Raw genomic sequence first — 23,920 nt, 5'->3', positions numbered from 1 at the left:
CATGTATGAGTCGGAGAGAGTTGATATTGCAACGAGAGGCTGACGAGGATGATGACCAGGAACAAGAAACAAAAAAAAATCAAAATCAATAGTCAAAAGCCAAGGTCAAACAAACAAAGCTAAAAACATGTCCAGTCAGCCTTGTCTGACGGCGGCTCGTGCGTTCCAGATCCAGGGGAAGCGAAATCGAGTGTCTCTGGCGACGGAATGATGTGCAGAGTCGAGACTCCAAAGTTTGAGCGACAGCCGACGGCGATACGAAGCTCTAGCAAGCGTCCAAGGCGGAGAGAATGAAGCGAGACGGAGGCGAGACTGTCGGGACGGGGCTCCGCACCTGCTGCAGCAAGCAGGCTTTTAGTGGTCAACGAGGTTGCTTTAGCGGTTCGAGACGAGCATTAGCGGTGTTGGCATTGGCTCCAGCAGCAGTAGCTCCGTTGTAGCTCTTGGTTGCAGGTCTCCATCGCACTAAATCCAGTCCATCCAAGCTCCATGCTTCAAACTGATTGATGCTGGTGAGAAATGACTGGAAGCATTACAGCACTCGTATGTGACTCTACCAGCATGAATGCGACGCTGGCACAGCTAGCGCTTGGAACCTGCATGTGCGGGTTTTTGAATCTGACAATCACTCGACAGAGTTTCGCTCTAATACCCCGCTTGCGTGCAGCTTTGAATCCATTGATGCATCCATGCCGGAGCATGGAGAGCGGATGAGATGCGTATCGCAATGGTAGCGGCACCTCCCCGAGCTGAGGAGGAACCGGGAGGAATGGAAGCAATTAAAGGTCGAGTGTGTATCAAGATGGACAAGTATAAATAAAATATCTACTTAATGGTGCAAAGAGGTGCGAACGCTACAGCATATCCGTGATATCCAGGGAGGTGCTAATGGCAAACCATCCGATTTCAAGGTTTGGCTTGACTAATGTCCAACGAGTCAATTGGACGGAAGCAACGGCTCGAAACCCTCCATCCCGGTCAAAATTTAATCAAAAAAAGACAAAGGCGAAGCAATGGTATCCTACAGGCCGAGCGGATGCTTGTTTTGATATGCATTAGCCAAGGAATGGCCTGCATTTTACTTTTGGTATGCATGAAACCTACTAACACGCCGTGCCTGAGATTGGTTCGATTGGCCTTGCCCATGATAACAGAAACCGGCTTCCCCTCCCCAGATAACTAGCAATTGCTGCATATCTAGCATCTCTGCTGCTGTCTTTATTCATAAACAGCTTTGCATCCCTGATTCCGAAGATGCATGGATCGGACGGATGATGGTGTCTTGATTGCGTTTCTTCTCCCTTCGTCGACGCTGCGGTTGACGCCATCTTCTCCTCCCGTCTTGGTGCTTATCTCTCGATCCATTGTCTGGAAAGATACAAGAAGAAAGTCTGCCCCCCTTCTCTACGCGAATATATTTCTTTCCATTATCCATCCTCATCTGTCTTATATCTACATATATCTTCTCGTTGACATTGTGTCGTTGCATCTACACGCAACTAGAGACACTCAGCTGGGGGAAAACACTCTTCATTCCATACCACAGCCACCATAACACAAACCACCTACTCTCTTCTCTCAACTACACAACATGGCTTTCAGGCTGTTTAAACATCTTGCTCTCTTGTTTGTCCTCATCGGACTAGCCCTCGCTGAATATGGCGCCGTCTCATCCGAAGTGATGGCGACGGCCATTCATGGCCAGCGAGGCGACAGTTGGACATATCACGACAATTCATCATCTACGTTCAATGCCTCCGCACAATCATCTCCATCTTCCATGAAGACGTCCTCTTTCAATATGGACAGACACCGATTAAAGATTGAGTTGACAAACATCATACTGCAGGAGCCCGGATTTGTACTCCTCAGTGTGTCGTTTGTGCTCATAAGCGGAGGCATGGTGTTTCTGTAGGCACTTGCGAGATGTTTTTTTTTGTATTAGTACGTGTTAGCAGATTGCTCCATTGTTTGTTTTGAATGGGCATCGAAGACATTTTGCGAATTTTGAGGCGTTTTTATGGTACTTTGAAAATATGGGAGGGCGGCGTGCTTGGCGTACGTGTGGCTTTGGGCAACACTTGTTTGATCTGATGATGATGAATTATGGGCATGGGATGTCGTGGTTATCAAAACATTGTGAGCGTTTTTCTGCGAATGCTACAAGTCTACACACAAGCCTGCAAAATATATTCAAGCATGGAAGCAATTCTCAGCCATCATCTATATTCGTCTTGCATTGTATACACCTACCTCAAGTGCTTCGTCTTGACTTTAGGCCTTGAAGCTATGGATGTCCGCTACCTGGAAGCCATCAGTGATCCTGGGGATGCTCCCCTCATTCAACTACCTACCTATATCAAGTACATGCAACCTAGATGAAATAACATTTCCAGGTTTTCGGATAAATGCTCTACAATTGCTTACATGGGGCAGAATGACTAACAGGGTTTTGTTTTGTATCGGAAGCTCGGAAATGGAGAAAAAGAAGAAGAAGAAAAAGTATCAAGTAAAAGACAACGATAAAAAATATAGCTACTTGCAGCATGTTTGAGCGCAACATGCACAAATCCCCAATATGCATAGACCTGATATTTGGTGCTAGTTCTTGGCCGGCTCAAGCCAAATGTCAGACCTCAAACCACCAATTGGCGGAAACTACGTCATGGGCGTACAGCCTCTGGGGTTCTCATCCCGGCACTTCAAAGAGACAGTCGAGATTAAGAGACGCTGCTTGCGGCTATCAAGCTGCATAATAGCTATTATAGTAGTCGTATGTTCGTCACAGCATAATCTATATCACGAGAATGACTGCATGAGCAATCACATGTATCTTGTCTGTAATTGCATCTTAGTCCAATAGCAGGTAGATACATGTAAGCAGGCAGACGCGGGCAGTATAAATGCACGTGGATTCGACCAGCTGCACTGATTTGATATCAGCACGAACCGAGCTCATGGCATGGACTAGCGCTTTGCAGCCACAAAATAACCAACACGCAGCAAAAGAGACGCTGTGCCACTGACTGAAGTGACATTGGCATAAGGCTGTAGTCAAAGGCGAAGCTTGCCAGAGATCCGGACGCCTTGGCCCACCCAAACCACCAGAAAAGGGTGGCGTGAAACGTCCCGGTGACATGCACCTTCGACCTCGAACCTCGAACTTCAAACCTCATCGCATTCAACCTTCAACCTTTCCATCCTCCTGCGATTCCACCAACTTCGCATCGCCTGCATCATTTCACCCACAAGATCCACGATTCACAGATCTAGGTCCGTCTAGAGTCTAGATCTGAGATTGCGCACTCGATTCCATCAAGCTCTTGATTGCAGCTCTTGATCGCAGCTCTCCCACCTTCAGCCCTATCGCAAATCCCAACAGACGACCACCATGTCGGACACGGCAATGGCGCTGGCCAATTTGCCTCCTCCCGAGTCCAATCCTGAGACTCCGTCGGAGATGCCGTATGTTGCGTCCTCCTAGAGCTCAGAAAGCTCTGTGCTGACAAGCCCGGGAACCAGCGGCACGCCCACAAGCACCACCACGTCTCTGTCGGCCCTGTCGACGACCGCCATCAAGGACGGCCATCGCGGCCATTTCCACACGGGCCTCTTCAGCCGCGGCCACCAGCACAACCCCTCCGCCACTAGCCTCGAGGCTGAGCGCGCCGACCGCATCTCGCGCCTGGCCGGGCTCGAGCGGGTGTCGACGCTGCGAGCGCCCCAACAGACTCCCAGCACCGGCCGCGCCTCGTCTCTGTCGCCTCAGACGACGCCGACGTCGACGGCCGGCTTCCCGCCCAACTACCCGCTGACGCAGCACCTGACACCCGCCTACTTCGACAGCAATGGCCAGCCCGTTGCCGTGACCAAGATGAGCACTGTCGGTACCGCTAGTGCTACCGAGAGCCATCCTAGAACGATTGGTGACCGCGACGAGGACATCCTGAGCACCGATACAAACTACCGCGAGGCCGGATCCGTCACAAGCACTGGCGTCGATCACGATGCCATGGACGAGGATCTCGAGGGCATGGGCGCCCACTCGACCGGCTTCGAGGACCGCATGAGCGACGACGGCTCGTCTCTCGTCGGCTTCGGCGAAGGTGCCGGCAGCACCGTCTCCGGGCCCATCTACCACCGCCGTCCGGCTCCCGGCGCCGCATATCAATGGGGTCTCGAGCGGACCAACTCGGGCATGAGCGACGCCAGACGAGATAGAGACTCGTACATGTCGTCGGGAGGCGGCGGCGACACGCCAATGAGCGCTGCAGCCATCCAGGAGCGCCAGCATGCTCGCATGATGGATGGCGTTGCCACGGACGGGCCGTCCACGAACCCGATCACCCCAGACCAAGACGTCTTCGTCGACACAACTTTCAGAGGACCCGTTCCCGTAGGCCGCCAGCCTGCCAGGGAAACCGCGGAGAGGATCATGCAACGACTGGATAGCGGCGAGTCCAGGGCAGGACCATCGGGAATGGGCAGCCCAGGTCGAGGAGGCGACAAGCTAGGCAAATTTTACTTTGAAACTGACAAACGAGATGACTAACGAGGGAATTGGGGGAGGGTTTATCATCTTTCTATTAGCTCTTCGAGTGTATGTATGATTTGATTTCTTTTCTTGTCTTTTCAGACTGGGAATTTGGGCAGGCAAACGGCAAAGGACACACAGCACCGCAGATAATTTCGGTCTACGGCGGTAAACAAACACTCTGGAAGGGGGGCGTTGTATCACTAGTACTTCTATTCTTCCTTCTCCCTTTGCCCCCCTTCCTTTCTTATTCGTGTATCCATTTTCTTCTCCTTTTTTTTCACGTTTCGCTAGGAGTCACGTTTGATGTGTTTGACGGATCGGGAATTTGCTTGCTGGGATTTGGTAGCTTTGGGATTGATCAAGGTATTTCGGCTGAGCCGGGACACTCTCCTACGTATACGCACTACCTAGGATGGAATAAGAAACATATTGATAATTAAAAGGATCAAGCTATCTATGTGAGCTACAATGAGTCGTGATTCTAACAAGACAACGGGGATAATGAGGCACAAAGGTCTATGAATAGAGGGAAACAAAAAAAAAAAAAAAAGCTGCATAGCGGATAACACTAAATTCTAACAGAAAAGCAGAAACCCAAACGAAGGGATTATCGACATCATCCTCTGTCAAACATAATCTAACGCATCTAACCACCTCCTTTTAGGTAAATATATAGCAAAACGAAACTCTAAGGCAGCAAAAAGCAATGCTCGGCTCAAACGACAGTTAAAAAGGGAACCCCCAGAATCCAATGGGGGTAGATAGAGCGCAGAAACAGAAGGATGAAGAACAGGGAACCAACATTTTTGAGACAACGCCGTGGACAAGAGCAAGAACCAAAAAAAAAAGACAATAAAAGATCCCCCAGGCCAGCCACCCTCCTCCTTTCCTCCGCCTCCCTCCTGAACCAGGCCATGTGCGATAAATGAAGCACTTTCAGTCCGCATGGCTGGCATGCTACCACCCTGTTCCGTGAAACTCCAAACAACCAAATCCCCCAGCCGTGAAAAAAACCATCATCCTCGATACGAAATATGAAAGAAACTGCTGGAAAAATAGAAAAGGCCCCCTTCCTCCCCTTCTCTTCTGTGCGATACTGGTCTTAGTATCTAATCGTGATTGTTAGACTGGACTAACGGTACTAGTTTCCTATCTAAGTATAAGGTAGATAGGATGACTGCGGCGTTAAACACCGTTAATGTTTTAGACGCCGCGATAAAAAAACGTATATGGATATTGGGGCCGTTGGTATAAAAAACGGCAATAATATGCTGTATGCTGTAAAGAGTTCGGCGCTGTGAACCTTTTGTTTTTGATTTAAAGAGTCTTTTATGAAAGAGAAACCATTACTGGAAACGGGACTTTCTAGAAAAGCAGAATGATTTGGTAGAATCAAAACTCTTCGAAAAAAAGAAAAGAGGAAGAAAAAGAGGAAAGTAGAAAATCGCCATGAGATAAAAGACGCTGAAAAGAGCAAAATCAGTAGGCCTCATCATGTGCAGGGAAAGTCGAGACCCATTCGCCTCGCGACCCTTTGCCAATCCCAAACAGCCACCCAGTCGCCTTGATCCATGAGCGCCCACACTTCTTCAAGCAACTCCAGGACGCGATCGCAGTTCTTCAAGCCTGTATACCCTCGCACTGCCCTGACGGCTGCTTTGATGCGGTATCGTTGGTCGGGTTCGAAGCAAGCCGTTCCAATCACCAGGCATGGGATCAAAAGGAGAGTCTGTGATGGATCCGAGGGCTTGAATGATTCCAGAAGCCCCAGCGATTCGTCAACTGCCAGTGTGATCCGCTTGTCATCTTGTGCCGGTCGACGGGCGGGTGGCGGAGATGAAGGCCGCTGTCTCTGTGCCTCGGATGGCAAATCTCCTTCGTGCATAGAGCTAGTTCTTGAGGGATGACGAGTAGATGGAGCGCTGTGCGTGGTCTTCGAACGGGAGAAAGGGTTGCCCGCTCCCATGAGCGGAGAAGCAGCCGTGGTGCCAATGGCCGCAGCCATCGAAGCTCGTCGCGGCTGTGGGTTCGACGGCATTGAAGAAAACACAACCGTGGGTAGTGAGCCAATGGTGCTACGACGGCCAGGAAGGGCCGAGGGAGGATATATCGTCCGGAACAGATAGACCCATAACATCTGCTTGTACAGCAGCCCGACACGATCACGGCTGTCGCCGGAAGGCCAGCGTGGTGTCCACTCCCTGATGGCGGCATCAATCTCAGCAGCCTTGTACAGACTCGTGTAGTCCACAAGGGGGTCGACAGCGTTGGCCATGTTGACACGGATTGCGTTTCGAATGCTGGTAATCTCGGAAAGGTGGCGAAATAGCCCATCAGCGACTCCCAGTAGGCGTGGAGGATGAATAGGCATCGTCGGCTCCCAATCTTCCGAAGCGAGGCGCTCCGTCTTCTTTTCAGGGTACCAGAAGAGATCGTCGGCATAAATGTGATACTGGAAAAACTCCGTGATGAAGGTGAGAAAGTTTGTATCTTCTGGAGGTGAGTGCTGCACTAGGAACTTGTACGCCTGGAGATGAACTCTGTGGTCCCCTCGCGGGTTGCCCTCGGCTCGAGTCTGAAGGAGTAGGCACATCATCTGGCCGTACCGAGCAGCCAGAATTGTCTTGTACTCAGGGTCGTTCTTGTCCGTCTCTTCATTCATCTCGGCATACATCCGTCTCATGCCTTCGTCGTGGTGATACTCGGAGCGTTGCTCCAGTGTCTCTTTGCTCGTGGAAGGGTTGTTCTGAAGAATCTTCATGCCATAAGGCGTGTCCCAGTCGATATGCTTGCTGCTAGCCGCAAGGATCGAGTGCATCAAGCCCTGATGCCGATTGGCGAGTTGCAGTATGATGTCCTTGAAGGCATTCTTGGCCTCTCCTTCAACCGTCAACACATTGCTGAAGTGGTTAACGTAATGTTTCCAAAATATCTTGTCCTCGGTGGTTTCCACGCCATGAAAGATGGGCTGCATGGTTATAATGGGTAGGTTCTCCCATCGCTGTCGTTCTACTGTGAAGGTTAGTTAGATGGCTCGGAAGCTGTGGTGTTGCTATTGCCCAGATTCTTTGCTTTCAAATCTGGTTCAACGTACCCTCTTCAGCCCTTTCCCTGCCGCTCTTCCAAACCTGCTTTTCATGGTATCCCTCACAGACGACGGCGTTCTTCTCACAGTTCATGCCTATTAATCCAGCCATATGTTAGCGTGAGTACATGACTACGATGCCTTATGAAATTCGAACAGAGCCTGCGTACATCTTGGTTTTGCCTCATCACACTTCTTCTTGCGCTTCCTACAGGTGATGCATCCAGTCTTGGAGCGGCCCTTGGTCACTTTATTCGCACTGACTATCGGGGTCAGGGGATGTTTCCTCGGTCGTCCACGGGGTCTCTTTTGCTTGAGCTGGGGACCTCCGAGCAGCTCGTTCGGCGGCGTTTGCGACAGAGGGGCTGCGATTACATCCTCCAAATTGATATCGTCGTCGATCGGTTCTAGCTTTGGAATGGCGAGTGCTTCTTCAGAGCCTTGCTCCCAGTCCCAATCTTCTTCGCCCTCGTCCGGATTGGCATAGCTGGGGTTCCAAGAGTCTACACAGGACGACGACGATGCAGAATGATGGGCCATGGGCGGGACAGACGAGTTGTCTAGGTTGGCGTCGGTATTGGAGCTCACCGGCGAGAGCTGCCCCATCTGAAGAGGTGCCGTGGAAATGCCTGCTCTCCACGCTGTCTCTGTAGGAGACGGCGATGGCAACACCATCCCATCATAGGATCCTTCATCGGGGGACATGCTGTTATCGTCTGACTGGGTAAAGTCTTCGTTCGTCACGATGGCGAGCGTATGTTCCATTACACGTCAATAGCAAGCACATGCCCAATCGAAGTTGGTATTCGGAAAAGAAGCGTCGGCACGTGAAATAGGCTATTCGGAGAGAGAAGTAAGGCGTGGGGGGAGGTGAGAGATATTGAGAAAGAGGCTTGAGAGGCAGAAATCAACAGCGATTGAAGCTGACAAAAGCTCTTCTCTCTCTCTTTTGTGCTCTGTCACTTTTCTTTTCTTTTCTTTTTCGCCGGCCGGCGTAGAAAATTCAAGGGTGGAGGGCCCGTCAGGCAGGAGTGGTTGAGTGGCTGTTCGTGCTAGTATCACGTTGGGTAATTCATCGACATCGGCACTGGAGACGATCAGAGGGATAGCTGGCCAAGATGCACGGTGCAAGCGAAGATCGTGGCGAGCAGAGAGAAGTAAGGATTGGGCGGCATGGAGGGGTTGTGGTGGAGGAGAGGTCTTATTTGGCGACCAGCCAGAGAGACAGGGTCCAGGTCCAAACGGCATCCGTTTAAATCATATACATAAGATCCTCTCATGAGAACCATCCGTCAATCGCTGTTTGGGCTCTCTTTCCCCCCCACAGCCGTCCATCTTGGCCCCCAGGCCTGAATGAGGTTGGGAACACACCACCCAAGCAAGGGGCGTGTGGGATTGTCCAAAGCGCGAAGCTAATCGCAACCTCGCCTGGGCTCTGTACGGATACATGTGCGAGTAGTCGCCGTTATTCCCCTAATGCTGCTACGACTCAAGAGCTGTTGTGCCGTCGCTCCCGTGGACAGACGATTGTGATGGGGGTACAAGCCAGCTTTGGGCTTAGGATTTGGTTGATGGGAGGAGCAGTAGATGACATCTAGACGGGGTCGAGGCCTTGGCGCTCATCTCCACCTCTAAACCCACACATTCCCTATCCTAGCGTCGGCCAGCCAGTCCCTGCAGAGAGACGTGGAGGTACTCCCCGGTACAAGAAGCCTGGTCGGTAGGGGTCAAGCTGCTGCTCGTTACTCGTACCGAGTTGGAGCTGCGAGTGCTGGGGGAGGGACGTGCCGCACCCCTGCACTGCACCTCTGCTTCTCGTCGTGGTGTCTTTTGTCTCTTCTCACTTCTCAGGAGACCCCGCCTAGCTGGACAATTCCAGCTTCTTAATAGTGCTAAAGTCAAGCACCAAGCATTCGTTCCAGAGCTGACCCTTGCGAGTCTGGCCTGGGAGCTGAGGCTGGACTGCTGGCTAGTTGCGTCCAGGGAACGAGATTCAACGCCGGCCTTTGGTGAGAAGAGCATGAGCATGGGTTGCAGGACCTTGACGCCCAGTGTGCTTCGGGAATGTGGCACGCTATATGGGGAAGCCATTGCTGACGCCATCTTTTGGCCCGTCAACGTGCAACGCGGTGTCTGGGAGAGGCGTGACGGTGCGAGCAGGCACAAGCAGTACGAGTACAGTAGGCCGTTTGTCCACAACTGACCTCCCCCAAGTCCCCTCAACCCCCCGGCTAGACTCTGCGGCGAACAAGCATCAGAAAGGTTGCTTCCGACATAGCGTCCTGTATCATGATATCATTGCTGGCCAGTCCAGGGTGTGTCAGGTAGCTGGACATGATTTGTGGACGGGGGGTGCGGGCCAACGTCCCCGCCGCAGTTTTGCTTTGCAGCCCTACTCGCATTTTGGCTCGTTGTTTAAGCAGCCAGCGCGCATAATCGTCGTCGTCGTCGGCGGCGGAAATGCTTCCTTGTCCTGTCCTCTCGCCTGTCTCCTCACACTCTCTCGGAAGCCATTCGCCATTGCCGTTGTGTGTGTGTACGAGTAGGTGTAAGTGTGTGTGTGTGTGTGCCCTTTAGGCAGGGACACAGACAGGCCGGCCGATGTCTGGTTGAAGCGGCGGCGCATCGTTTCAGGCCCAGACCGACAGATTGATGGCCTTTGATGGGATTTGATTAGCTTATTAGCGGCTGGCTTATTTTTGCCCTTTTTCCTTCTTCTGGCCGCGTGTGGCTGTTGCTGGCGTAACGATTTCAGCCAAGCCGAGTCGAGATGCTTCTGTCGTAGCACCTAACTGATGGCACTACTGAGGGACAGGGATTGATGCCCGTCGTGCTTTGTCCGGCGCTGCTGCATGGCTCGATATCTGCACTCGTACTCATCCTGCTCGTGCCGTATGCTGTTTCGAGGTATGTATACCAACAGCCGTAAGCTGTGTTCGTACGAGTACTTCGTATACTCCGGAGAGCTATCATTAGGCCATCGTCGCCGAGAAATGGCCAACCCGTGCCATGGCTGAATTGAGTGCCCTGTCATGGCACTAGATGGCTCCTCTAGAGCTCGGAGCTAATTCAATAGCGACCCAGTAATCGGCGGCAATCCCTGGCAGGTCGTGGCGTGATGAGTTGACGAGAAAGAATCATGGCCGTCTCGTCGTTTATTCCCTTCATTCTTCGGTCTGTCGAGGTCAAAGGGAAGCCCTCCTCGGAAGGATTTGGGAATTGATGATTGGGGTTTTTCACAAGGCTGCTCAGTCACTGCCTCAGGCTGTCGGATTTGCGGACAGTACAGTACGAGGACTCCTGCACTGGAGGATTCTACATACTGTGCCAAGTACTGCTTGTACCTGCTAACTTGTAGGTGCCTCAGAAGCAACTGCAGGAAAGGCAGCATTAGCACGAGATTTGGCGCTTCAGGGCACTGAACTTAACCGTAAATCCGTACATTAGTACTGACTCCTCCGTACATGTAGGTACAGCTCGGGTTTATGTAGCAGCAGCGGCAGCAGCAGCAGCAACTTGCCTTCCATTCGATAAGCTCGGCGTCGTGCCTGTAGCAGTTGGTCCTCGTAGGTCCACCAATGTTCGTAACATCCTCCAGTTGCAAGGCCTTCTTCGATCACTCATACACGTACACGCATGTACATAGTCGCATATCTGTTATATGCCTCTGCTCATACGAGACAACTCCCGCGCTGCTAATTGGCCTAGTTGGCTGATATGATAAGAACATAATCTGCTCGTTCCAGCACCTGCAATCGCTCTGTACAGACATGTACGCCCAGCAGTTGACACTATCATCGTGGCCTCTCTCCCATAGGCGCTAGCCAGGGGCCCAGTAAGTTGGGCCTCTCCCCTCTCATATTACCGCCGGGCCAAAGTCATAAACAGGCTGGTCTCCGGGCTACGGAGCTTCTCGTTGCCGCCAACCAGAGGGTCCAGGACGATCAGAGCGTTGCATCGCGCAGACGGAAAGGTTAGTGATTTGGTTTAATTTGTACCTGGAAGGCAAGCAAGTGCGGCGCATACGGGATGATGATCAAGCAGCCTCCCCGAAATGCAATATCAGCAGCATGCTGTACCCGTGCCTGGAGGCTGTGTTACCAGTGTCTTGGGTTTTCTGATTATTCTTCTGGCAATTTCAACTACTCCTACATCTACAGCGACTTTGCCAACACTGACATGCGCTATATCTACCTAGGTCATGATTCCATCGACTCTTACGCACCGCGTACATATGTACATGTACACCACGTCACAGCCTGTCCTCGAGCGTGATCAAAACTACCGTGCACGAAATGAGAGCGTATCCGTACGAGGTCACGATCCGTACCAGACTGGAGCCCCTGAGCTGAGCCTCCCTGGTCCACGCTGGCTTCCACGAGGAACACTCCAGTCTGTAGATCATTATCTTATCAGCCGCCTCAACAAAGCCCCATGAGCCCACTGTACTCGGACATACAGGCAATCCTACAATACGCACGCCTGGTGCCCATTCAAAGCTAGCAGACGAGATCGAGCGGAGAAGGGCCATCAGGAGACCTGGTGCTGCTTGTGCTAAATCAAGACGGTACGCTCCGAGCAAAACCCCCACGAGGCGTGGGGCTGACTGATCTGTGTTGGCCGCTCGGAAGTCGCAGCTGTTCTGCAAACGAGGAGATTGGCCAATGCTGAACCCTGTCCACAAAAGCAGCGAATACGGTTTCTCCGTTTAAAAGACGACAGCCCAGACCCCGGTCCAATCCAGGCACGATAACAGCCGTCTCCACGACTACATGGACTTATACTGTATACTAATCTGAACGCTGGGAGGAGGAAGAGGAGCCTTCTCTTATGGGTAACTGAGCTGAGGACACAGCCCAACACGATGGAAGAGCTTACTATTCGTACGTATTTAACACGGAATACCTGTGGATAACATCGTGATGTTGGCAGCAATATCACACCGGCCCGACGCTGCTCGCTATGTGTTGTACGGGACTGGTCGATATACTACTCTCGCTGCTTCAGTAGAGTAGACAGCATGTCCCACGAGCAATTCGAGGTCAGAGAACCTTTGAAGCATCTTGTCATTGAGAGTCGTTGCTACGCGTCCGCAATCCATCCGTATAAGCCGCTCATCCCAAACGGCACGGCTGAGACAACTTCTCCGGACGACTAAACGACGCCCCTCCCAAGTGAACCGTGCCTCAAGATTCACCAGCGAGTTTAACTAGCGACTGTTTAGAAGCGGGCGCAACGGACCGTGTAGAGACGCTAACGGCTGAAGCCATCATCTGGTCCCCGCAGTCATCAGCTTCCTGACGGTGATCGTGTTAGTACTGTGGCCTGGGTACTCCGTACTAATCCCACGGAGAGAGCCTCGAAACTCGCAAGGTGCTGCTACTTCGTACTAGTTACTAATAAGACCTGGCTGCAACGAATTCCGGCACGCCCAATGGAACCAGCCAGCCTTTGACGCCAATTCTCTCCCCAGCTTACAGATTTAGCCTCTATTCTCCACGCTCGCTCGACCAGTAGACGGCTGCATTACCGAGCTCCAAGGTCAGCAACGCTGGCAACGAAGGATATGTCACGCCATGAGGTGGACAGCTGCCGCCTGCCAGCCGCAGTATGTTGTCGGGGAGTAATGGAAAAAGCAACGGCAGATGTTGAAACAGAAGCCGCAGCATACCGGTAGGTGTCATTACCAAGGAGCACAAGTGACAGGTTATCAATCACATCCCATACAACCTTGTGGTATGTCCTGTACTCGTATGTAGGAGTGTTGCGTGCTTATCTAGTATGCTGCTCCGGACTCCTTCGTACATAACATGATACTGGACTGTTGACTCCTTGTCGGGCTTCCCGGAATGGATACTCTTTCCGTGAAGACTTGGCTATGCCGAATCCACCTCTCAGACGAGATTCTTACGGTCACATGAGACGATTCCCCGATATTGCCCTACGGGTAAATAGACCTGTAAGTACTATCTATGTATGTCAATTCTCATCCCGACTCAATGCCCTTGAAAAAGCCACGATGGAGGGGCACCTCGAGTGGCCAGATTAGGAGAAGATGACTCGGGCTTTTTTGGCCTCAACTCTTGTACACTACTCGTACTCATATGCTGCCAGACCATATACTAAGTGATCACTAACGGACATTAGTATGCTTCGAATCTCCACTCATGAAGAGATACTCAAACTAGCGTTACCAGCAGTGCTAATTTCGACACGCACAAGGCCTAATGATCGACGCTCCCTTGACACGATGTTCCCCTTTTCAACTTGCCACTGATAAAATGAAGCTAAACAAGAACACTTTGGCTGGAGATACGGAGCACTGCTTCAATCGATTAGTGTAGGCTAGACAGATCCTTCCACTAGCCAGCTGTATGCCGGGCTTCGCTCTCTCTTTTCTCCTTCTCGCCCCAACACACACTCGCACGCTCACATGCAGACAGCCATATACTCACATTCTCCTTGGTCTCTCTCGAAAATCAGTTGTGACCGAGGACGCTATAGGACTTGCTTGGTGGCACAGGCATTCTGCCTCCCCGCATTCGAGGAACATTTCGAGACACGGCTTCGATGGCACAAAGAAAGCATCGAAACCTCCGTCCCCTGTGTAACCATCTGGCCCCAGAAAACAATGCCGAAAGACCGCCCTTGCGCTTCAATAGGCTTAGGCCTGCCATGAGGCTGGCAATTGGGATTTGAATACGTGACATTGTCCCAGGCGGCTAAGTGGGCTTTGGTACGGAGATTTACCTGGGGGTACATGGACACGAAAAAAGAACTGGACTTGATCCTCCACGCCGGGCTCTTGGTTTTTAGCAATCGCTAGTAACAACCCTGACCTTGGCACCCGATGGTGGCATCTAGCCTCTGGGTCTAACTCTGCTAAGAGGATCCGTCTGCTGTCTTGTTCCCCTTCCAGAGAAGCGGTAATCGAGTGACCGCAGAGTGCTGGCATTCATGTGACTTGCTAGGGGCAGCATTATGCGCCAGCGCTATTACCAGACGATGCTAAGATGAAGAGTGAAAAGGTGAAAAGAGACGAATTCGCAATTTACATCCCCCTTAGCATTGCGAGTAGCATAATGGCGGCGTCCAGTAGTGGCCACGCCGTTGTGATTGATCAACTCGGGCGCAGTTTTTCGATTCCAGCTGCCCATTCACCGTTCATGAGGCAGTACATCATCAATGGTAGCCCCATCATCCATCCATCCATATACAGTAGCTGGTGGGGGGAGAGGAATCTCACAGCCTTTTTTTTTTTTAATCCTCGTAATGATAGATTTTGGGGTAAAAAAAAAAGTCAATTCAAGCCCGGCTGCCCAATGTCTCCTCCTTTGGGCAATTGAGCGGCCAGTTCTAGACTCACCGACGATATTTGAGTTTGAACGGCGGATAAACACCATGCGGACCGCCCTCGCGCCGCACCGCTCAGCCCATGCCAAATCTTCGGTGGCAAGAAAATCAATCAAACAAGACCAAGTTCGGGGAACGGCGTGGCGGCCATAGTGTAGCTTCAGAGGAGCAAGCAAACCGACTAGGCTGGCGCTTACACCAGCACTTTGACAGCTCGGCCAATGCCAGGCGTTGGGAGTGGCAGGCTAAAGAGCTGTTCAAGGTTGCTAAGGGCGCTGTTCAAGGTTGCTCAGCAAGGCACTTGCAACCTGGTGATTTTGAGTCTACGGATTCCGGAGAGTGGGAGTGTACATTGTTGGATGCGTTCGCATACGGCAAGCTGCAGGTATCTACTATATTCTGGACGATGGCTGATTGCATCCTTCACGAACCGGCTATCATCTCTCAGTTTTGTCAAAAAGCCCTGACACATCCGGGGCGACGGGCATGTGAAGTCTCCCCTGTAACTGTATGGTACTGTTACAGGACATCTTTTCAATGTTGCTCTGAAAGGTTGCTGGCATAGCGCTTATATGCCCGTATACTGTACATGTAGACGTACGTGCAGTGGTCAGCAATGCCATGCCTTCACATCTGCCAAGCAGACCATTGTTTAAACCTTGAGACATACATTACATACCTGATGCCTGCGTCGACGCCCTACTGACATGGAGCCGCGGACCGTCTAATAGCCCGAGGCCATGGGAAGACATCGTATTGAACGACTGCCATTGATCCTTCAAAGGAACTTATCCTCCGACAAAAAGACCTACCAAGTCTGTCTTTGCACTCTATTTTTTTCAAGCTTGCCCTCGTCGTATGACCTTGTTTCTCCCCTCCCTTTCCCCGACGATGCCTTTCCCAATGGGTATTATCCTACGACGTTCTCCAAAAAAACGCATATACAAAAAAAATGGTAGTATTAAAATTCTATGCGGCAAAGTCCGCAATCGCACGCTAAAGCGAGGCTCTAGATCGTGGCGGACCATCGTATGCCATGCCCTGATTCAGGACTCGCAAGGGATTTCTTCGTTCCCATGAGACGGCCCTTACTCGTGATTTCTGATGCCAAGCCCAAGCCAATCCGTTGATCACATCTCAAGAAGCCGAATAAGCGGATGGATGGCATCGCAGCACGTCATCGCGTGCAGGGAGGAGGGAGACGTCCAATCTAATCTCGACAGAGCATCTTGTTAGTTGTTTTGCTTCATCTCGCATGACATGATACGTGGGAGCGAAACTAGGCTAGCATCGGGACACGCCTGTCATGGTGACTGACCACACAGAGAACAGATAGAGAGAGAAAGAAAAAAGGTGTAGATTAAAAAAATGCGGTGAGGAGATGTATCAAGCCAGCGCGGTTCGTTCATGCTCATGACGATGGACAAGGCACTAAAAATCACGGGCTGTGAAGCTCAGGTGGTAGGGCGGCGGTTTCAGGACATTTCGTTGGCCGAGCCTCTCCCGTCTTTTTTTATTTTTCTCCTCCCTCGCAGTCTCACTCTTTGCTAGCAGCCGGTACCTGCCTGTACCTACGAAGTAGAGTAGCACTGCTAAAGGAAAAATACAATACAGTACCGTGTTGGTTTTCCAAGGGACCAAGACGAGACAGATTATGGTCATGGGCTTTATTCGATGGGACATGAACCCACTCCCCACCCAACATCAGATCCGCTGTCCTCCAACGAAACGGCGAGGCGTGACCGAGAAGAAAGAAAATAGCGGTATCTTGCCGCCGAGGAGCTTCTATTCTTGTTCGAGATGACGTCGATATCAGCGACCAGCAGATGCCATGTTGCCGTGTGGGATTTTGGGGGTTCTGGCACTAAGACCGGAGCTGAAGTTTTTTGTGGGCGTCATCTTTTGTTCTCCATAGCATCTAATGTACGGTCATGGATCCCTTACAGCTCACATCGGTAGGTACTGTACAGATTGCAGCAACGGCCGGGGAGAAGTTTTTTTTTTTACACGCTTGGCAAGCCGGTGGAAATGCTGTGTAACCACCTCGATATTGTTCTCAAGGGCTGTTTCAGCCTCGAAATTTGTCAAAGATGAAAAGCTGGGGGCGGGGGGCCAAAGATCGGGAACTCCTTGCCGAACCGGTCAGGGCAAAGGTAAGGAGCCGTGATATCCATCCACGTCGTACCGTATGGAAGGGAGATTTTCTCTTTTTTTTTTTCCTCCTTGTGTATCTCCGAGCCGTCTATCCATCTCTGTTTTCGACTTGGCCGACGCAGGCAGCCCCTTCGGCACGGGCTGAGCGCTGATTTTCCCATCTGTCATTGCCTAGTCTCCGTCTTAGCGGATGATCTTTTCTCTGCTGGCGTGTCTTTTTGGTGAGGCTGATCAAAGGGTCTGGCGCGGCAGAGCATGCAGGCCGAGCGGGACATGGAACGACAAATTCGCTGTGTGCGATTTATTACGTACGTGTATCGTGTGCCGCATGTTGCCTTTTGAGAAAATGGACAGATTTGATTTGCTTTCCCTTACGTTACAAGACCAACTTTGCAGGTCGGGCTGCTCGGAGAATTACCACATCGATTTCTTCTTCCCCAGACTTTTAAGCAGGTAAAACAAAGTTAGATATGGAGCACAACGTGGGGTCATTTGCATCTGTCATTGAATTACATCCCCCCATATGCACGCAGTATGCCTGGACTCCGAAAAGACCAAGCAGAAACGATTAGAAGAAATAAGGCCAAACGGGAAAAGGGTGTGCCTGTGAGATTGTGCCTTAGCCCACCATCCGGAAAGTGGGGGAGTGAGAGGAGGGAATGAAACAGTCCGGGCTGGGGGACTTTCTCTCTTTTGCCGCTGGCCATGATGCCGGTTTGGCTTGGCCCGGCTTTGGGCTTTGGTGGTTGATGGCTGACTGACCCCCAACTCTGGAGCCCAGCAGACCAACACTCCGCCATGTAATCGGATCGTATTTCGTGCGTGGCCATGATGATTCCATGCATGCCGTAGCGCTGGCGTGCTGTGCTCGTGCGTGTCTCTACTCTGCCAACCCCCCCATCCCCCTCCAGCGGTGCGGCTGGGATTCGACGATACACAAGGCTTCGCTGCCACACATATTGGGCCGCTATCAAAGCCATGTCTCAGTTTCGCTCTCCGCGTGTGTCCGGGGTTCGGCTCTCGTGTGGTGTTGGAGAAAAAAAGGATGGCAGATGGGAAGCAAAGAGAGAGAGGGGAGGGGGGTACCGAAATCCTGCATCTGGCAAATCACCGTCGTTACCCACGCCTGCAAGGCAAGTTGAAGGGCCATTTTGCTCTCCTTCCCCCGCTTTCTTGGGTCGAACGATGTGGTTGCTTGGTGATGGGCATTGGCGGGCGATTCGGTTCTGAAACACCACACCCAGCACGCGGATTCTGGTGGCCTGTTCCCCCCCCCCTCCGACTCAGACATACCGGCCGCTGCTCATTGTACGGCTACAGCTGCGATGCTAGACACACTTGACAAGTCAGGCTCGAGGCTCCGCAGTGGTATAGTGTGCTGTAACATTACCTCATCTCTTGGCCCGGAGCGCGCATCTTCTTGCGACGGGCTGCGAGAAAGCAATGCCCGAGATGCTTCCGTTCCAACCCGGCGGGCCAAGCGAAACGTCCCGTTCAAGGGTCCCTATTTTTTCCTCTCTCTCTCTCTCTTTTTCCTCTCCTCCTTCCGTAGCCCTGCTCTTTGTCTCGTTACGCCTTCTCGCTTGAGGTGTGGATGGTCCGGGATGCCTGTTAGAGCCAGTTCCCGCTGCTCTTCGACCAGGGTTCCGGGACGAAGTTTAGCGAATGAGGTTATGGCTTATTTTTTCTTCCTTGTCGGGGTATGTCGCTGGATCGCCAGTGCTGTATATGAAAAGAGACATTTGATAATTTCTTTCTCGGCAGTCTCTCTGCCGAAGGGACTGTGCCAAGAAGAAGCCGATGGCAGGTAATTAGTATCGCGAGTCAAGTTGTCTTATCGTACGAGTTTGGTGGCAACGTTGAAAATTGGAGCTGAGAAGATCAGCCAACGACATGTCTTAGTGTAGGTGGGCGAACTTTGTAGATCTATCTTCTCCAAACCGCGTCGGCCAGTCTGTTGAGTTTGTAGGGTTTGAAAGCAAAGGCTCCATCAAGCATGTAAACAAATTCATCATCCTTCACACTGGAATCGCGAAATTGTAAATTTCAAAGCACCTTTTTTTCAAACTACCTAAATCGAATTATCTGGCTATCTAGCCTGTTGCGCGCAATATGATTTCCTTATTTCCATTCCCATATCCCATATCCCGTTCCTCAGCAGCTCTCGTCGCTGGACTGTGTTGAGTTTACTCGTACATACAAAAGATTAGTTAGTGCCATTATTAATTCTCCTTACGATTCCGATTGCGCCGTCGGAACAGATTTCCCAGCGTTGTAGCAGGCGTGTTAGCGATCTTCTTGCCCTCAGAAGCGACATTCTCCACGGGCGAGATCGGCGCGGCTTGCTCAAACAGGGTGTTGGGGCGAGCATGGGCGGTCGAAGGTCGACGAGCGCTGACATCGTACCTCTGGAGAGAGAATCGGTGAACGTCGTCGAGAAAGGTCTGCTGTGGCATGTGCTCCTCAGATATGCTATCCTCGTAGTCGCGGTCTTGGCCGGTGGCAATGTCGCGTCCTCTGGTATTAGTCGTGTTCGCACGGCTTCTTCCCTCCACTACCGGCAGAATGGTTGCCTTGTTACCTTGAGCTCTGTGTAACGCGAAGCTGCTGACGTTCACCGAAGTGTTTGGCTTTCTCTCCATGACTCTTTGGACTGTAGGCTGTAGAGGAGTATGGAGCCGTTGTGTGCCTCTGCCTGGCAGTGGAGGAGTCTGGATTAGTTGTGTGCTTCTGTCTGGCAGTGGAGGAGTCTGGAGCTGTTGTGTGCCCCTATCTGGCAGTGGAGGAGTGCGATGTTGCTGTGTGCTCTTGTCTCGTCGGCGAAGCATCAGTGTAGCCTGTGCAGGCGCTGTAAAGACCGGTGCTACCGGCAACTGTGGGAGTTTGGGAGGAAGTACAAACGGCTTTGCCGCCTCTGGATGCTTTTCCAAGAACGCCTTTTCATAAGGGCCAACCCCGAAGAACTCGTCCAAATCGCTCAGAGTAGGAGAGGGCTTTCGTTGCTGAGACTGAAAGCCATTGCTTGGTGAAGCAGCATTATACATTTCATTCATAGAGCGAGCAGGTCTTGGTTCCGCGCGCTGGGCTGCGTAGCTTGTTTGTTTGCTTGGACCAGGCTTGGATGGAGTGATGACGGCTGAAACAGAACTACTTGAGTTGGAGCTATCCGATAGATTTCGCGGGATTCTAATAATGTCCGTATTCTTATCAGCCTCGTAAAGAAGAGATCCAGGCAGAGGCACAAAGCCAGATTCGTACGACTTGATTTTCTCATGGAACTTCTGAGGAGCTCCGCTTGCCAAGTTGCTCCCCTTGCCTGTATATATGAACGGCTGGATGCTTTCAAGAATATATGGATTCGTCTTGGACTTCAAAAATGGTTCATGTAAACCATGCTTTGGCTTCGCGATAGAAGGCTTCTTGGAAAGATTAAGGGGGGCGGGCTGAAGCTCTGGTTCCATGTACTCGTTGGTGTTCCAAATATCAGCCGACGAGGCTTGAATCTCGGCGCTCTGCTTCCTCTCCACCAACTGGACTTGGCGGGCATCTTCAACACAGAGGCGGCCGCCTGACTGGCTAAGAATATCCTGCACCATCTCTTCTGTGGTGGCCCTCGATCTTTGCTCAGCTGAGATGGGAAAATGTGTCAGTGAGGAGCGATCGGACGACACTGAGGTGAACGAGGCACAGCTGTAGCTAAACGGAATACCAGAGCGCACAGGTGATGCTTCATTTGGCGTCGTAAGCTGCTCAGGGTGGCGGCGAGCTGTCTGGGGAGTTTTGGGAGCATCCTCAATTTCCTTGCTGCTGCTGCTGCTGCCCAGAAAGACGGCAGTTCTAGCACTATCATCCGAATAGATGGACGATGTTTCAAAAGTGTCATCACTAAGCTGCGGTGTCGTATTCTCAATGCTGTCTCTTTCGTCACGCACGGATTCTGTGACTTCTTCAGTTATGGGTGAAACGGGATCAAGCCACGCGCCTCGTTGACAGATTGGGGGCGGCCATAGATGTCGGTCGTCGGAGTACAAGTCTTCTTCTTCTTCACTTACGCCAGTAGATGCGGAGGTCACTGTTGATGTGGGATGCGGATCTTCAGCCTTGTGAATCGTCGATACGCTATTTCTCATATCAGGACGTTATTTCAACTTGGCGGGAATTCAAACTTGTAGGCTCAACTCACCAGCTTTGCCTCACATATTCAGGAGCGAAATGGCCCAAGACTGGGCTTTCCTGACCAGAAGCCTGCACAACTCCATGGGCCTGAGGCCTGCCTAAAACCCGGTTTGCCTTTTCCGACTCCTCGGATACCAAGTGCATCAGGGAGGGAGTCATGTTATCAAGATTCAAAGACAGCCGAGGCGGTTTAGCAGGCACCAATGTCTTTCCCTTGACAGTCTCCACGGAGTCGGCGTCCGAATCATGTCCCCGGCCAAGTGGCTCCAAATCCATGGGCTTTTTTTCTTCATCGCCATTACCGAGGGAAAACCGACGTCTGATGGCTGCTGGAAGCTTAGGCAACACGAGAAACTCTTCCCAGCGAGGACCCCAGAGCCAAACTTTCCTAGGAGGAGGAAGCTCGCAAGGGCGCTTCTCCTTTTTAGCGTTGGCTTCCTCTACAAGATAGAGCCTTGTGTACTCCATGTTGGATAGCCGTGGTTGGCACATACTATATCTGACTTCAGGCTTGCTGAGCGATGCTTGTTCTTGAGCGGCAGTACCATCTTGCTTTCTCATGGCGCTGGCCCTGTCTACTGACTGAGTAGAAGGGGCTCGCTGAGTATACAGGCTATGCTGGCTGTTTCGAATACTTGCTTCGGGGAAGGATGCCGTACGGAGAGAGAAGCTATCTCGAACTTGACCTTGAGCGGCGGCTTTGGGGCGAGTAGGCGGCGGCTTCGCCAGCTTGGTGGTCGACTTGGCTTTCTCACCAGCAAGAACTGAGGCAATCTGAGGAATCTTTTGCATTTCTGAATGCGACCGCATCCGTTGAAGGAGCTTGAGACTGGTTCTTGTGATTGTTGCCTTCATAGACTCAGGAATGTCTGGTGTAGGGGGAACCGGTGGGATGTCATCATCTTCCCTCTTCTTTCTCGCCTGCAGCTGCTTCTTTTTGGCTGGCAGTAGCTTTTGCTTTGTCTCCAACAATTTCTGCTTGGCCGGCAATGATTTCTGTCTCGTTGGCAACGACTTTTGCTTCATCGGCAGCTTCTTTTTCAACTTTTTGCTGGGGTCAAAAGTCTTGACGTCAACCTTTTCTCCTTTGACAACAGTTTCGCCGCCAGCATCATACTAAAACTTGCGGCGATTTTTCTGCTTGGGGAGGAGAAGTCCGAGTTGGGCCTTTTCTCGTGAATTCAGATTCAAGTCTTTTGCGAGCGGATGCTGGTCAAAAGCGGCTTTTGACAGAGTGGAAGTGTTTTTGACTCTCAACTTTGGTGCAGATGAATCGTCAAAAGCAAATGCTGCTCCGTCGGTTTTAGAAGGAGAGACTTCTCGCCCTGGGAGACCTTTGAGCAAAGGATTGGGGACAGGGGGCGCCGATGCCACGAATTCTGGCGAATTGGATCTTCCAGAAGAAGCCAAACTTTCCACCTCACGGGGGCTCTGGGGAGAACCTTTGAGGATGGATTTGACCATGACCACTGAATTTGGGGTAAAGGAAGGACGGCGAGGCCCTGATCCTGATCTTCGGCGAGAAGCTTCCTTCTCTGCTAGCTGGAGGACATTGAAGCAGAGCGATTCGATTGTCTTGAACTCCTCAATGTATTGAGTGAATGCTTTGTACGCCGCCTCATACCTTGGTAGGCTGCACCAGATAAACAGCTTCTCTTGTATCATGGCTTGCTGTTTATCGCTCGACGGGTTGTCTCCCAAGAGATGGTAGAGAACCGTGAAGCGGATGCAGCCGAGAAGAGAGTCAGTGCATGGAACAAGACTAATGTCGTCTGAGTTTTTCAAAAGGTCATGAGCTGGAAAGAGAGCATTCACAACTGCCATAATCTCCACAGCGGGCTTTCTGGTGACTTTTGCTTGCTTCAACTCTTCAACAACCATCTGAAAAGAGGTTAGCAGTAGAACAAATGTGGTGCAGCAGCCTTAGGAAGATACTCACGGAGGCTCTGAAGCCCATGTAAAACTGGTTAAACTTTTCCGTGGCCTTTCTGTTCAGCTCTTGAACCATTGCCGCTGATCCATAAGCAGGATGGCCGGCTCTGAAAATAAGAGGTGTCTCAGCCACGAGGCGACGGCGCCGAAGCTCGACAGAGTTGAGATCAGCGAGTCCATCGAGGGCTCTGTCGGGAACTAGGCCCCCATCCTCGGGTTTCTTGAAGACGTTCAAAGTAAGCTCTCTTAGTTTATTTCTTGGGTTGCAGGAGGCTTCAGGAGTTTGGTGAGAGGAGAGTCGCTTTACATGCAGCCGTAGAGCTTCTCGCAGGTCGACATCATTATCAAAGCCTCGCTGTCTTTTTTGAACTGTCTGCTCAAAACCAACATGCTGAGGACCACATCCCAAAGCCTCCTTGTCGACAAGTTCTTTGAGAGGATCAAGAGCTGTGGTGAGCCACCAGTCCAGGTACTCCTGGGGAGTGAGTGGCATTCCGATGAGCGGTTTTAGGAGTCAATGAATTGTGATTTTTTGAGTAACGGGGAAATCAAATGTAACGAAGGGGTGAGAATATCGACGGAAAAAAAGAAGAAAAATATTACGTCGAAACAAAGATGATGTAGGGGTGTTCAAGAGGTGGGAAAAAACGAGATTGCAATAGTAGTAGCTGAAGATGGTTAGG

General features: G+C 51.4%; 3 protein-coding genes across 3 annotated transcripts; 1 reads left to right on the top strand and 2 right to left on the bottom strand.

Moving 5' to 3' along the window:
* Positions 1–3,391: 3,391 nt before the first annotated feature.
* On the top strand, positions 3,392–4,552 carry T069G_02695 (uncharacterized protein; the record flags this gene model as incomplete). The annotated part of the gene is made up of 2 exons (XM_056169905.1): positions 3,392–3,465; positions 3,511–4,552. 2 exons carry the CDS (start codon positions 3,392–3,394, stop codon positions 4,550–4,552), a joined length of 1,116 nt encoding a protein of 371 aa, XP_056030797.1.
* Positions 4,553–6,029: 1,477 nt separating this feature from the next.
* Positions 6,030–8,387, bottom strand: T069G_02694 (fungal specific transcription factor domain-containing protein; the record flags this gene model as incomplete). The annotated part of the gene is made up of 3 exons (XM_056169904.1): positions 6,030–7,549; positions 7,632–7,718; positions 7,793–8,387. 3 exons carry the CDS (start codon positions 8,385–8,387, stop codon positions 6,030–6,032), a joined length of 2,202 nt encoding a protein of 733 aa, XP_056030796.1.
* Positions 8,388–19,351: 10,964 nt separating this feature from the next.
* On the bottom strand, positions 19,352–23,730 carry T069G_02693 (uncharacterized protein; the record flags this gene model as incomplete). Its single annotated transcript, XM_056169903.1, has 5 exons — positions 19,352–21,248; positions 21,313–21,745; positions 21,800–22,421; positions 22,623–23,186; positions 23,245–23,730. 5 exons carry the CDS (start codon positions 23,728–23,730, stop codon positions 19,352–19,354), a joined length of 4,002 nt encoding a protein of 1,333 aa, XP_056030795.1.
* Positions 23,731–23,920: the final 190 nt, after the last annotated feature.

Source organism: Trichoderma breve, chromosome 2 (genome assembly GCF_028502605.1).
Source record: "Trichoderma breve strain T069 chromosome 2, whole genome shotgun sequence".
Classification (NCBI taxonomy): domain Eukaryota; kingdom Fungi; phylum Ascomycota; class Sordariomycetes; order Hypocreales; family Hypocreaceae; genus Trichoderma; species Trichoderma breve.
This window is presented reverse-complemented; position numbering and strand designations above follow the sequence as displayed.